The following is a 16664-nucleotide window of genomic DNA, read 5'->3' as shown; positions in this document are numbered from 1 at the left end:
ACTTGATGGTGCAATAACATCTATTTTGTTATACTCTGGCGGTTATTCTGTTTCAGAATGTTCGTAAATGTCTCCGGGGGCTGCCCGTTATTACAGATATTCTTGAATTCATCACGCAATTCAGAAGCCTGTGTATTGAATAATATATTATCATTAATCACTGTCAGAGGATTTTTTTTCTTCGTTATTGTTAAAATTCCAGAACATCGTTTATTTATATTTATAAATATAAAAGCATCCTATTTATAAAACGAATGTAGGTATTTTAAAAATTTGTGTTAGGATAATGAATAACTCCGTTGAAAGAGTGTATTCAAATATTTAAATGCCAGACTGTTATTATTGCTTGTTTCGCGAACCCGCTGAATGAACAGGAGCCACATTGAAATAAAAATAAAATTTCATTTCAGCGTAATTTCTCGCGCCCGCCGACTTGTAAATGCAAAAAATTGGTAAATAAATATTATTTTTATCTGAATTTTTTTACCGCCCGCCGCATACCAAATCCAAGTTGCATTTTCGTGGGAGTATCATGATCAAAGTACTGAAGTCTCGCGCAGATGAGAAACAAGGTTATACATTCCTTCTCTCTGATCAATGATCTCACTAACAATTCTTTGAGAATCGCACAAATCTAATGGAAAAAAAAAAAAATGTTATTTATAAAAACTTGAGAAACAAGGACTAAAAAAAGTCTGGCCTAATCATGTTCTGACATGTTTTTGTTATTTAAATTCCCGGCTATGCATTTCAATCTCCTGTCTATTGCTATCGAAGGACTTCATTTCAGTTGACATGTATTCTTGTTTTGGAATGTCTCAAATTGTGAAAATTACCACAGATAATATTTGCTAGTGTTTTAACATCTTTTTATGATTAAAAATATGTACTGTGATATACTTTATTTTAGCTGAAATTAATTTTCACTGAAAAGACTTTTTGGTTGTTTTGTATGGAATTTATTTTCACTGATTATTGACAACTTGAATGTAAAATATAGTATATTCGCTGGATTTAATTTTCACTGAATCATTCCTTCAGCGAATATAGCGAAAATTAATTCCAAGTATTTTACAGTATTCAGAGGTCACGATACAATTTTTTGAGCAGCGTATTCGTTGTCAAAGCGTCAAAGCTGCATTATGCAATTTTCTCAATGCAATTATTCATAGTCTTATGTGGTATATACTAATACATATTGGTTTTTATAACAAGATCATAGTACATGAATATTCACAGTAGTGACCTTTAGTGTGAAATATCACTAACTGATATTTTGGGATACTTTATTTTAGCTGGAATTAATTTTCGCTGATTTTTGATGAGTTGAATGTAAAATGTAAGAAAAAAGATATATTCGCTGGAGTTTATTATTTCACTGAATCATTCCTTCAGCGAAAATAGCAAAAATTAATTCCAAACAAAATTAAAGTATTTTACCTTACATAAACACAGATAAACAATCTGCAAGTTTCTGAACTGTAAGAAGAAATAACCAAATTTTGCGATGTCACACGCAACGTAATATTACCGTAATTGGTATAGTACAGGTGTGATGGTTCAAATACCAAAATGGCAACAGTAACAGAAAGACTTCCCTGGCGGCGATGATAAAATACAAACACGGAGCCAACAGATGAGGTTTTAACTGGTACTGGTATTATTATACTCCGCAAACATCAAGTACAATAACGCGGTAAAACTCCACTACTCCAATAACTAGATACTTAAACTCCAATACAATTCAACGAGATCTCCGATCTGAACTCAGTGCTGAACAACTCCCCTATATATACCCCCACTGTCTATAAATAGACCATTACATCAGCATACATAATGAGTCTGGAACTTACTACAAATTTCTAGAATGTTCCATTACCTTCTATTGCTTCCTACAGTGTTATATTACCTATTCAACCATTTTCTAAAAATATAGAATATTCCACCCAGACACAGTACGGTTCTAGAACATTCTCAGTGACACGGAAGTGGTAAATAAGTCATATGCGACATGCGATGGTTTTTATCGCTGTGATACGAGTAATTCAGACAGGATAACCACAATTACAATGTATCTGTAATGATGACTGAAAGTTTATTTTTAAAAAGTATCACTAATAAGGGTAGTATTTCTGCCTATTTTGAAAACCATCCGTAATCGTAACTGCAAATACAAGTGCACTGAAGCTGGCTGAAGCTTGGAATCTTAGCATTTCTTAGCATGGGCTAAATATTCACGCATGTTTTCTTAGCACGGGCTAACGTTTTTGATCTCTTAGCCTGTGCAAAGGTTCTGTGCACTAACGCAACTAAAGTGTCCTTTAAAAAACAATTCACCGCAAATTTAGTAATGCTGTACATTGTATGTCAACAACTGTATTGATTCAGAAGTGTTAAACTACCGGTAATTCAAATTTATCTGTATTTTATATAGTTTCACTTAAAATTGTATTCGTTTTGTGGTTGCATTAACTCAAATAATTTGTATCTGATCATCTTCAAATTTGGGAATCTTATTAATCACCCAAGTTCAATTTTGGTATAACTAGCATGTACAATTTTCAAGACATAGGATAAGTGGACGGAATAAATACATGCTGAACTACTGATAATGAGAACCATATGGCAGTAATTGGCAGATATGTCGTTTTCATTTATGTTGAGTATAAATAAAAAAAGTGTAATTTTTTCCTGGCTTTATCAAATCTGGCTAGTATTTTATTTTGTTTACATTCCACTTTTGTACGATTATTTGATAACTTTTATACAATTTATGTTAATTACTGGTATTCTATAAGGAACTTTGAGAATAATACAGTACATGTAGTATTATTTGAGGATTTTTTTTCTACGTTATTGCATTGTTTCAGGACTTTTATACTCTCTTTCATGCAATCATTCATTTGTTAATTAATCTAGATCCTCAATGGTCAAGGTTGTTATAGTTTCGCTATGTTTTTTTTACAGGGGTCACCAAGATATTGTATTATGCATGGTAACAAAAAATCACAAACTCTACAGTGCTGGCGCTGACGGTGTTATCAGAGCATGGGACATAGATGCATTGGCAAGAGGAACGGTTCAAACATTCAAAGGTCACACAGGATCTGTAAGTTCAACATGCTTTTCCACATTTAGTAAATTCATTGGGCAGTTTTTGTTATACTGCCCTCTAGTGTCAGGTTTGATTTTATTTTTGTTTTTGATCTTTATGTTTTTGTATTACCGTAAACAAGTTTAACTTTAAAGTAAACTCAAACTATGTATTATAAAAAAATGGACTTTACAGTACAGTCAGAGCATAACATAACATTCAGCCAGTTTTCAAATCCACCAAGTTTCTAAATTATGCGAAGTATTGATGTCAAAGGCATTCGCTTTAAAAATTTTGAGTTTTTTTATATGAAAGGAAAGCCAGCTAGAGAGTTAAGTGACACTTGGATTGCACTACATAGTCATAGTGAATCTGCAAATCAGTTGCACTTCTATTAAGCTTATAATCTTCTTATAATCAGCCTCTGTGATGACAGCAAGTCGGTATGTAAAAGTGACTAAGACTGATTTCAAGTAAAATAGATGGTGTAAATGACTAATTTGTTTTTATTTGTATTTTCATCGCACAGATTATGCATGGTATATTTGAACCTTGTGTGCTATAATGCCCTCTAGTGTTTTGTTTAGAATTTATTTCTTTTAATTAGCGGTCTGCTTTTCATTCAAAATGTTAAAGCGAGAGGGTTGTTACCTGCGCACGTGCGTGAATTGAGTCCCAAGCGACGATAACAATACACGCTAATAATGCAAAGGCTCATGGGTAGACACTTGTTTGTAAATAATGACACATTATGGCCATCTGACGCATGCGCAGGAGACAACTCCCTTGTTTTAAATACAATATAATTGAAACAATGTATGAACCTGTGATTAAGACACTGTTTTGATTTTTAGATCAATGCTCTGCTGGACGGGGCAGATTTCCTGTATAGTGCTGGATCAGACCACACAATTAGAAGTTGGCATTATGAAAAGTTAACTGCAGAACATAAATGCAGAAAGGTATACATATATATTTCATGATAAAAAAACCTGTAGTGACTAGCGTTATTTGTGTAACAATTTACTCTGAATGTACATTTATTTGTGATGAAGTTGGTTTATATTTATTTGCTACATAGTTGTACATTTGTAAACCATGTGAAGTGAATGTACTTTTATTTAATATATGAGCATCCATATTCCAAAAAAATATAATAATTGAGATTCTCTTCACCATTTTTTTGTCAACCTCTACATAAAATACAAAATTCTGTTTTCTAGGATGCGCACAATGACTCTGTTAGTGCTCTGGGAAAATCTGGGTGCAATTTATTCTCTTCATCTCATTCATGTATTAAGGTAAGTCAGCTGTGAGACATGGTTAGAGAAATTGACTTGATGCATGAATAAACATAATCTTAATTTAGCTAAAGTGCCAACAATCTCATTGTTTGAACAGTCTTTATTCAAAATTAGCAACATCTTGGAATTAGCAAAAAAATTGCATGACAGCAAAATGACATGTTTTACAGTTAAGTGAACAATACTACTGGTCCTTATTGATGGTTCATTGGCTGGTATGTCGACAAACAACTAATGCTTTTATCCCTGTTACTTCTCCATATGAATTATACTGTAAATATTCTATTCTACTGCTATTTGGGTAGTACAAGTAACACACATGGCTGAGATGCATCATAGAGGGCTGTTCATTGCCTTGTTGCCATACATGTGACAATAGCAGTATCAACAGGATTCAAAACAACTCTCAGAAGATCGCCTGTCCTAACAATTGAAAGATGATGCTACAGAACACGTGCAACTGCAGTTTTTTTCACCACATTCTATTACTCTACAGGTATGGAATGGTAATACATTAGAACCAGTGCACACTATCCCTGGTCTTCACCACTGGGTGAGGGCGTTGGCCATAGACCATAGTAAAGGTAGACTATACAGTGGATGCCATAATACTATCTATGTATGGGACACTGGCAACAAATTTGCACTCAAGAGGAAGTTGGATCATACACATGGTTCTGTACATTCTTTATGTATTACACCGAAGTATCTTATCGTAGGTAAGTGCTGCTCGATATTGTACATTGCCTACAGCTTGGTTTCACAAATTCTTACCCAATCTTTGTACAGTATTAGTATTTCTTCTGCTGTCATTTCAGCATTGTACTCTTTCTCTATAACAGAATGTGTATTTTTTGAAAATTCTGGAAATAATGCAATTTAAGATTTTAAATTTGTTATTTTGAATTGTTAACACCTTAAAATATGCCCATAATGTAAGAAGTCAAATTTGTGTGGCCTCCAATCATGCAAAAGCTCAAAAAAAACAAAAACAAAGAGTTGCTGTCATTCTGGAAAAATTGTTAAATTTTGCAGTTTCAATTTTGTATTCGATACCACAACAAGCATGTATTCATTAATGTTTTTGAATACACATATTAAAGGTTCATTTGGACTGACAAAACATATTCTGCAAAAAAAAAAAACATTCTTCTATTGTATTGCATGTGGTGCACATCACAATTATGCAAAATTACAAAATAAGGTGCAGATTTCAAAGTGCATGATGACTAAAAAAAATATTCTTTTTTTGTTTTTCATTTTTGTACATGCTATTAGATTATAAACTACCGAAAACATGTAAAACCTTTAACACGAGTATAATTATTGTAGACTTTGTTCTTGTAGATACATTTCACATTCCTAAAATCATGATTTCCTCAAATTGTGCGAATAATCAAAGAAATAATGAGTTCATGATTTTGAGAATTGAGTACATTTGATGCTTTATTGAGTGGTGAGACCAGGCTAGATCAAGCCATTCTAATAAGACTAACTGTATTTTATTCTCAGGTACCTATAACCAGAATATTCAACTCTATGATGTTGAGAAATTAAAACATGTACGAACATTGAGTGGTCACGTGGGTACGATAACATCGTTATTGACGTCGCCATCCGGCGGATATCTATTCTCGTCATCATACGATAACACTGTGCAGGTGAGAGTTCAATTTGTCTTTAATAGCGTTGATAGTTAAAGCAATACTATTGTCAGGACTGTGCAAGTGCGACCTCCACCGTTCTCTGGTTGATCTTTATCTTCATCACAGGCCCTACCTGCTATACACATTGCTAACAGCTCCTTTGCGTGCCTGATCAAATCACTCAATTCAACTACAATCAAATACAGCTCTTCCTAACTGTGAATCAGGCATGGATTTGTTAGGAGGCCGTGGCTTTAGTGAAACCCTGCAAATCAGATGATGGGTAGCTTGATGGTGGTCACCTTTGGTTTCAATCGTAACAGTACCATGTTCTATTCCTTATGTGATTTTTTTAATGTTTTCACCACCGGACTTTGTCGCCTAAATTTTTCTGTAATTTTTCTTATATTCTCCATATTTCTTGAAATGAACCCCAATTTTAAGTACCGGTATATTTTCAGTTTTTACTAAAAATTGCTATTTTCGCTGAAGGAATGATTCAGTGAGAATAGAATCCAGCGAATTCAACTCGTCAAACATCAGTGAAAATAAAATCCACACAAAACACCCAAAGGGTCTTTTCAGTGAAAATTAATTCCAGCTAAAATAAAGTATTTCACAGTATTTTGTGAATTTGTGATGAAAAGAGGGAGCTGGTGATGAAAAGGCTATAATCGTCGTGTCTCGTCCTGTTCGATATGGGACTCATAGCAACGTATACAACGCATGTAAAATACATTGTTTATTTACATAAAATTCAAACACGCACTGGGCGATGACCACCATGCTCAAACCCTGATGGCACATATCCAGTTGTAAGTTGTTTGACACCCACTGACTGATTCTGTAATAACCTCGCCTGCTATATTCTACAGGTGTGGAATTTGGAGAATTTCCTGCCAATACAAAGTCTGTGTCGACATGAAGGCAGTGTTAACGCTGTGGTACTTCACAATGATCTCTTATTTACTGGGGCAGATGACAAGGAAATAAAGGTAGATGTTGATTTATCAGTAAGAAATGTGGACTTCGATCAGTGTAGTAGGCCTTAAACTTTAATATATTTGTGTAATCTTGCAGCTGAGTTCTTGTATTCTCAAGCAGTTAGTTTATAGAAAGCTAAATAAGATTCGATGTCTATAGACCCGTTAAAGCGGGAGACTCGTCACCTGTGCATGCGCGGAAATCGAGTCCCAAGCAATAACAACACATGCTAAAAACGCAAAGACTCATGGGTAGACGCTTGTTTGTAAACAATGATACGCTATGGCCATTTGACGCATGCGCAGGTGACGACTCTCTCGCTTTAAGAACACTAACATAAACAGTGTGTTTATTTTTTGAGATCTTTGGTTGCTACGATTATGACTAATCATATTTATATGACTTCTTGCTGTTTTTCGTCACTTTTTACCAAATATAATTTTTTTTTCAAATTTTTCTAAAATATTTTTATCAAAAAATGTAGCCAAGAGGTTATTATGTTTATTTGGTCTACAAGTAATAAAGAAACTATTGAAAAAAATACATAAAAATTAGCAAACGATTTATAAGTTTTTCATATTTTACACATATTTTATAAACTTACAAAGGAAAGTATGCTGATAAAAATAATCAACAAAAAAAACTACAGTTGATAAAGTAATTACATAAACATGTACATATCAGCTCCATGTGCATGTAAAAATAACACTATTACATGCCTTGTACTGTAAAATATGTATTAGAAGCCGTGGTTTCAATTAAAATGGTACATTGCATAAGTCTGGTTATGCCACACGCAAGTCTGATTTGTGTGTACGCGCAAGTGGCATATTGACAAAAATGCACCTCACCTTTTCCACGCGCAACTACCCTGTAGAGGCACCCTTACATACATGAACAGAGGGGATGTGGTTTCTATTAGAACATCTACACATATGAGAAATTGTGGTGTTTGGTTCTCAAGAAATGGATGCGACTTCTATTAAGGATGCGGCTTTTAATACAGATTTTACAGTAGCAGCTAAAGAATGCAAAACTCAACTATTTTAAAACTACACCTGCCTTCTCTCATTTCAGATCTTCAAGTATTTCAAGTTAGTTCATCACAGCAGTTATGGGATTCACATAACTTCAGAAGACACATGAATCAAGGCTCTAAACTACAGAAAAGTGATCAGATGAAATTTGTGAATCACAAAATCCTATTGGCAGGTGCAAAACACTCTTCCTTTGTTTGTGTTTTCTATTTTTCAGAATCAAATTAATATTTCTTGATGGTTTCACACACAAACCTGTGTTCATCTATGTTATTTAATTTTATAATTTGTCTAGAAAAGACGAGTGACCAAATAAAATAATTCAGTTAAACCTAGTTATTTTGGACGTGGGGATAGTACAATGCCAGTTCTCAGTCTGTCATCTCTACAACTAAAATGCAGATATTCTGTTCTATTAAGAGAAAGTATTATTATGCACATGACCAAACATATTCAAATTAAAATCATTTTAATTTTTTTAATTTTAAGTAGATGTAAAATTAAAATCAAGAAAGTTTTAAAAATTGAACTGAGAAGTTTGAGTCTAGTTGTGATGCTGCTACATGAAATGATGTATTATTGAAAAAGCGTTACATTTTCGCGACTAGAAATGTTTATTTCATAACTTTAGAGCATTCACAAGAAGAAAAAAATTCTGGAAAGTCACTGTGACTCCATGACTTTGAGGACCCAAGTGAAATCCACACTGCTACAAAAATTCAAAATTGTTTCTGACTTGAATAATTTAAGAAAATTGGTCTCTTATGTAATTAAAATGAATTGCTGCTTAAAACACATTAGACAAGGCCTGAGAAAAGTAGACCACAGAAGTTTGTAGTCATTTAAAGTATGGCAAATAGACCTTAACAGCAAGACTTGTTTTTACCTCTCATAGTTTTCTATTCTCTCTTATGGTATTTGAAATAGTGTACGCGATGGCAGAAGAGAATGGTACAATCAAACCTATGTTGGTGACCACTTCTATATTAAGTCTACCTGCCTTTTATAGTGACCACTTTTAGGCATAAAGACTACCTGCCTTGTGTGATCACTCTTTCACCAATACGTCTACAGATTCACCTTGAGCATCCCGTTTATAAAACAATTCTTAGGTCAAATTTTCCTTGATTTTGATCAACTCAAATAAATTAGTTTTTGTTTCATACTCTCTCATTGTTTTCTGGGCAAATATTATATCAAATGTATGAATTGGCATTCCATAAAAAAAAAAAAATTTATAGACCACCTGTCTATAAAGACCATTTTAATGAAGTGGTTGCTATACACAGGTCACACTGTAGACTATTGTAAAGGTAAAAACAAGTCTCATGGCAGCAATTCGCATCTAAGATCTATTTACTGTAAACCAGGACATTCATGATGATTGGATTTTTCTAAAAGTCACTCCTCGGTTCCAAGATCTCAATGTGTAATGTACACTAGCTGCTACAACATTTCTTGGTTATCGCCAATTTGTGTAAGTGTGTTTTTTTAGTGAAATTCATGCTAGTTATATTAAAAGTTCTGCTGCGTTTGGAGTTCGTATTATCGTATTTAGTGGGTTTGAATTGAGAAAAGATTGCAATTGGGTTTGAGATTAAAATATCGTAAACTATTTTATTTTCACAAGAATAAAACATTTGTCAAGTCAAGCAAAAACTCAAAATTGTGTAGCAGTGGAATTTCACTGGGGTTCTAAAAGCACTAAGTCTTTCGAAAAATTTGTCCATACAAATGTCATCAAAACACGCAAAGTCCTCGTAGTGAAAATCAAATCGCATGTTCTCATGGTTGCATATATTATTGAATGCTAAAAAAAAATTACTGAAACCAAATTGTTTTTGTCAGTCTGGTCAAATAGAACAACATCAAAGTCCCCCTTGTTTTCTATACCAAACCTAAAATTTAAACACTAAACTGTAAATTTATAAAAAATAAACAAAAGTAAATAGCCAAGTTGACCAAGAGGGCAGTATTATAATACTTTCTTTTCCCCTTTGGTATGATTATATACTTTTCATGCCAGTACTGTCATGGTTTGATAGGGTATAAACAACAAATTTACATAATAGTATATTTATAATATATAGTTTATTTCATTGTCTTTGTTGTGCCAAATATGATTCTAGTCAATTTCTTTTACATAAATTATAATAATAATTATAATAATAATAACTGCACTAAGTGTGCATTTACTGTGTTTCATCATATATTTCTAGTTCGACTTTTCAGGGACATTTGCTTGGAGATAGCGTTAGTATTTACTATAGTGAGATGAAAGCAGGGTAGCTACCTGTTTTTTTGTTAGCATGCAGCAATAAACGTCTCTGTCTGTGAACTCTACAAATGGGAGTATTCTCTATAACCTCTGACCTCACCTGTTTAATTCAGTCATATGCATAATTTGCATAGTAGGTATTTCACCTGACTACTAGGTCATGTGATGCATTTGCTTCCATAATGAGCAATTTAAAGGCTTGTATCTATTTTGATGACTTCAATACATGAAACAATGAATCCCTCCCTTGTTTTAAGTCTCTGTCAAGAACTACAAATAAAAATGGAAAAACTGCCCATTTTGTTCAAAGTTATGAAATGACTGAAAATGCAAAAACAACATATTGTTTCATGGTTCAGGTAAATGTATGTATACCTGTCTCTCAGTTTGTAATTTTAACAAAGATTGAGCATATAGATGTTGTCACGGGATACAGAGTTGCCCAGATCAGAGTACTTGACTCTTCAAAATTTATTGCAAATGCTTGAAACCCACCTGAATCAAACTAGAATTTAGCTACCTACCTTTGTACAGTCGCATTTTATTTCAAAAAAAAAAAAAAAAATGTCATCTCTCGTGAGCACAACTGTTCAATATGCAAATAATTTATTTAATAATTTCTGACAACTGATGATATTTTTCTCCTTGTAATTTGTTTATACGGTGATGAGAGGTGTAACAATATGGCAGATATGACTGATGGTGACCTTGCATACCTATAATTTGTGTTCGAAGTAATGAATAGTGAGGGGCTTGGAGTGGCATGAAAAATTAAGTGTGAAAAATCAGAAAAAAAAAACACTGAATACATTTAAAACATGTGATATATATTGATGAAATTAAAGCTTAGCTTCCAGACCCAATCTGATACAAAAATAAAATAGCGCCTCCTTCATTTGCAGTTTTTTTGTTTGCACTTTAATGATGAGACCTAAAATTTAAATAGCTGTTTCTGTTTGGTTAATTATTTGCTTGTACCACAGATTTTCAACTGAGGAAATTTTTATATTAGTTTTAGAATATCTGAAGCTGAAAATCAATTCTTCACCACTGTCACCGCCGTAGATTCACAAATTGAAATCATTTCTGTCTTGTGTAAATAACCCAACAGTAGTTTGTTAGTTTCTTGTATTACTTTTTAAAGCTACTCAACCCAGAGCTTCCATTAAAAAAATGCTGCAGTTGCTAGTTTCCAATTCTCATGAGTGCTGGTTGTGCATGAGAAGTTTTTTATTTTCTTAAAAATATTCGATAGGCCAATTGAATAAAATGTATTGATTATGTTTAGTTTAGCTTCCCTGTGCTGTAAATTTTTGAACTTCCTAGATTTGGTGAAATCTTGTAGATGACATAGTTTGGATCTCATTACTATGAGATTTCGAAATTACCTGCTACTGTAAACCCATTAATTTTTTGCTGGGTCCCCATTTTATCATCTTTGCTGGTAAGTGATATCTGCGTGATTTAAATTTGTGTGAACATATAAGATTACAATAAACTTGTTCCACTGGAAAATCTGTGAATCTCAGACCTAGTGAATATGATCAGATATCAATTCCCAGTGAAAATTATCGTGTTATAGTATGCCCTCACAATTAAAGTCTGGAATGAAATTCAAACACGGGGTTTAAAAGAAACAATTTTCATTGTGCATGGGTATTGTTAACTTGCCCAAACTTATAAAAGTACATTGTACAAGCTCACGTACTGGGGGTAATGCACTTTACAGTCAACAAGCACGAGTTGAACTTCATTCAGCCCTCAGATAGCTGGGAGTATGATGTTGACTCTAACATTGTTTTCTAAGCTAAATTTTGTAGTATATTACTGTAAAATACTTTATTTTAGCTGGAAATGGTTGTTTTGTATGAAGTTTATTTTCACTGATTTTTGGTGAGTTGAATGTACAATACAACACAATAGGGGAAAAAGGTATAATCAGTGGTTTGTATTTTCACTGAATCACCCCTTTAGAGAAAATATAGCAAAAATAAAGTACTGTGTAAAACTTTATTTTCGTTTGGAATAAATTTTCGCTGAAGGAATGAATCAGTGAAAAAACAATCCAGTGGATATACCTTTTTTCCTATATTTTACATTCAACTCATCAAAAATCAATGAAAATAAATTCCATACAAAACACCCAAAAAGTCTATTCATCGAAAATTTATTCCAGCTAAAATAAAGTATTTTACAGTAATTTCTAACACATAGGGGTGTGTGTGTCAAGATTACATGACAGTTTTGTGTGACTTTGCTGAATTTTAAATTTAAAAAAAAAAAAAAATTCTGAACTTCATTTTCACTGATCATTTCTGTGTAATTTCTCTGTACAAACTTAGTAGATTACAATACATAGAAGGTATCTATGTTGATAGTGTCTAGCATACAGAATGGTGTGAATGAAACAAATCAAAAAAAATATATATTTAAGACAGATTCTTTATCAATAATGCATTTCTATTTTTGTTTGTGTTTTTTTTTCCACATAAATGCTGTAGAATCTTTGTGTTTAACTACCTTTCTACTAAATGTTTAATGTCGTGAAGCACTGTCAACTTTCTTATTTATAAACCCCGATTATTTACTTAGGTTAAGTAGTAGTAACAGAAAAAGTAGTTGACACTAATTAATTTAAAGTTCAAGCCCTCACTTTATTTTATCATGATTTCATATTGCAAACAAAGGAATTGACAGAATTAATTCCCCGTCACTTGGTCTGACTTTTCTCAATCCTACCTAGGGTTTAAAGGGATTGATATTGACTACGCAGGATATGACAAGGTGATTTGTTAAAATTGATTCTTGATGTTCTGCATGCAAAGAAATAACTGCATATAGAGTTGATTAACTTGATTAAATATTTCTTTTGCAGTGTGAATTGATTGTCAATTTCAACAAGTACTTATTTTAGTCATCTGGCTTATGGTTACAGTGCTTTGCTAAGTAGCAAAATTCATCTAAGTTTGACCCTATAAATACCGGTAGTCTTAATGATTAATTTTTGTATAGGTCTCACTATCTTGAGTACAACACATCTACTGATACAGTGAAACTCCAGGAGGGACCCTTGTTGACACATTTGCTGGTCTCAATGTACTTTATTTATATGGAAAGGGGCTTGTGATGTCACAAGGATAATAATCATCCATTTAAAAGCATATAGATATATGTCTGTCAATATCATGTGTGTTACGTTTTAAATGATTGAAATATGACACAAATTTTCGCAAGATTATATTTTTTTCGGATGAACTTTTCCGAATGATGCAATGTGCGAAACAGCGAAAGCCTTCCAAAGTCTGAGATGTGTTTGTATTCGAAATACAGAGAATTAAATGTTTTTGTTTTAGCAATGTGCGATTGTCTCAAGCTAGTGCACTATTTTGCAAGCAATGTGACATCAGTACTTCCATAGTGTTTTGTGTTCCTTTTAGTACTTCAACTGCCCTGGGTTGTATTTTTCACAAAGATCTGTAACCTCACCAGTATACAAGAGTTGGAACAAGATTTGTTCATTTTATCTGATTGCAATAGAGATATAGATTTCTTTTTTAAATTAATTTATCGATAATAATCTGAATATTATTTTGATGAGCTTTAATTTTGAATGTTATACCAGTACATTTATAGTGTTTTTAGATGACTTCAGTACGATTTTTGTATGAGAGTTCTTCTGTTTGATTATGAGGATTTGAATACAAGGGGGGGTTAACCTTTTAACCATCAGTTCCTTTTTTTCATCACAAAATAGTCCCGTTCAATAGTCTGCAATTTCCTTCAGAAGATTGGGACAAAATTAGCCAAATTTGTTTAGTGAAAACTCAGATTTTATCTATCAAAATTAGGGTTCATTTCCAGAAATATTTAAAAAAAAAAAGAGTGCAGAAAAATTTGTTCTAGAAAGTCTGGTGGTGAAAAGGTTAATTGCAGCTTGTAGCAAATGTGTATTTGAAAAATTGGCCCAATTTTTAACTTCTGAGAAGTATACACTCCCCCTCCCCTAGATATCAAGCTGTACAACTAACATTACAAGACCACTAGTAAGTTATCCAGTAATGTTGCCTGCATGTTATACTGCCATATAGTTTTTCCCCTTCATCTACCCTCTCCCCCATGCATTTCATTCAACTTTGACTGGATCCTGAGCAGCCATCATAATATGGCAGTGAAAAATGTGTTTATTGAGGGAATCATTGGAGGACGTTAAAAATATTAATATATGCATTCTTGACTCAATATTGAAAATTACGAGTATATGAAAACGTTTCCAGTTTGTTAAAGCACTGTAATTTTGGGTTTTAGATAACTAGACATTAAATTTCAGTTTGATTACCACTTAACACCCGCAGCATCTGATTTTCGTCATTTTTATTGGTTGTGGTGAACCACTCTAGCGCCCTCAAACTCATGAGAGCATCAGGCCATGTTTTCGTATCGGTTTTCACTGTACTGTATTACAATGCTTGCATTGTGCAATGTTGCTTTTTTTTGAAATTTTCAAAACGGTTAAAATAAAGCTTTTTGTGTTGGAAAATGTTAGTTGTTTTGTATTTATTTCCGAGAGGAACCCAATGTAGTTCATGTTAGTCACTTGCCAAAAAGGATGAGGAAAGGTCAGGTCACATTTTTTACCAATCCCTTGTTCAGAGCCAAAAGACGGAAATACAAGGTTCTCTTCCGATAGACCACAAGCAAACATTCAATCAACATGACAGAATGCAGACTTTTAGGAAAGAATGAGATTTGTCTTCTATGATGGCAAGCAGGACAGGTTGCTGAACCCTGTCTAGACGCATGGAGCTGGGACCACTCACTGGTGGCAAACACTTGTCAAGTACCAGTATGATAGAAAGTGTGTACAGTCTTCAAATAACCACAATAGACAGAGAGAGAGTCGAGACGAATATACATGATAAATAATATATGCTTTCTATTATTAATTGCACTTTGAAATAATATTCATAAGATATGTCTAACTTTGTTAAAGTTATTAGCAGATTGTGTATGCAGTGCACATGCTTCGGCCCTTTTTCGTATTCCACAACACATGCGTCATCACATTGAGGTAAATTGCAGTTTACGTTTTATGCAAGATAATGTTCAGCATCGTCAATGAGGTTTGTCGTTGAGGGTGCTGAACATTGTGTTCGTATTAGAAGAACACACGTAAGCGACGCAACCAGATACCGGTATATACAACCACACCAACCCAACCACTGCTCAGATTATAAAGGATTTGTACACACTCCCACCATGTCATACGTTGTAATATTCAATTACAATTCTGGTTACCTCATAACTTTGGATGAGTGACTGAACAGTACTAGTACATTATAGCACAATCTGTAAATGGGAACCTTTTCTTGAAACAAACATGTTGCTTGTAATATCTTGAATATTTATTTTTAAATTAAAGAAATTACACATTAATAGTATGATTATGAATATAATTTATAATCTGTGTTAATGCTCAATTATGACATGCATTGACCAAGCTGACATCCCCCTTTCATATTTTGACACCTCCCATGCCACATTGTACTTCATGCAATATTTGCTCACATTTCGTCCTTCAGTCGGATTTACATTAATTAACACCAGACTGTTCATTCGCTTATCCGTGCTCGCATCCTCTTCAAGCATCGCTAGCTCACGCTAATCCTAGTCAACAAAGTTTTGCTACCGGGGGTCATTTCAACGCAACCAACATGGCCGCTCCCATACAACGTTTCGCCGGTGAGGGCATTCTCACTTCCGCTTCCGGTATCAACACTGCGACACAGGCGATGCCGATGATGAACAATGCCAGCATTGCAGTTCCTCCTATCATCCCACCTGCAGACTTGTTTTTACCATACGTCGACCAGCAAATACTCAATCAACTAGCAAACCGGGGTAAGTTTGTTGATTTGTCCGATTTACACCCTGACTCAAGAAAACCAAATGCCACCCAGATCTCAAACACCCGAGTGGCTTTGGACTCTGACGATCCCTCAGTCGCTGTTCTCTCAAAACATGCAAAAAAGAATGAAATTCGCGATTTAGCAAACTGGCTGGAATGTTGGTCAACATTTGCTGCCTATAGGGCACATTATTTTCCCCATGAGGCTGTACATTTATTCAATTACCAGCGTCACATCGCCAGCCGAGCTCTTGAGTTCAAGCCAGAAGCATGGGTCACCTATGACAAAGAATTCCGTCTAGATTACTCACGTTACCCTGGCCTACGGAACTGGAGTTTGCCTAACAACCAACTTGACTACAAATTCTGTCAACAAAAACTCCATCTGCTCATTCCAACATGTCCTGACTGTCATC

The 16664-nt window shown here is 33.9% G+C and overlaps 1 protein-coding gene across 3 annotated transcripts in view; it reads left to right on the top strand.

The window, feature by feature from the left end:
* LOC102806950 (E3 ubiquitin-protein ligase TRAF7-like) overlaps nt 1–14880 on the top strand; it is a 73596-nt gene extending 58716 nt beyond the window's left edge. For all 3 annotated transcript variants that reach the window (XM_085500159.1, XM_085500158.1, XM_006816392.3), the window contains exons 7-13: nt 2968–3109; nt 3949–4056; nt 4318–4395; nt 4895–5117; nt 5911–6059; nt 6920–7039; nt 8106–14880. In XM_085500159.1, the coding sequence (XP_085356285.1) occupies nt 2968–3109; nt 3949–4056; nt 4318–4395; nt 4895–5117; nt 5911–6059; nt 6920–7039; nt 8106–8174 (889 nt within the window). In that variant the 3' untranslated portion in view covers nt 8175–14880. The remainder of the gene's footprint in view (nt 1–2967; nt 3110–3948; nt 4057–4317; nt 4396–4894; nt 5118–5910; nt 6060–6919; nt 7040–8105) is intronic.
* The last annotated feature ends 1784 nt before the right edge of the window (nt 14881–16664 follow it).

The sequence above is a fragment of the Saccoglossus kowalevskii genome, chromosome 6 (genome assembly GCF_978046115.1).
Source record: "Saccoglossus kowalevskii chromosome 6, keSacKowa6.1, whole genome shotgun sequence".
In the NCBI taxonomy this organism is placed as follows: domain Eukaryota; kingdom Metazoa; phylum Hemichordata; class Enteropneusta; family Harrimaniidae; genus Saccoglossus; species Saccoglossus kowalevskii.
Note: the sequence above shows the minus strand (reverse complement) of the source record. Positions and strands in the feature narration are given on the sequence as shown.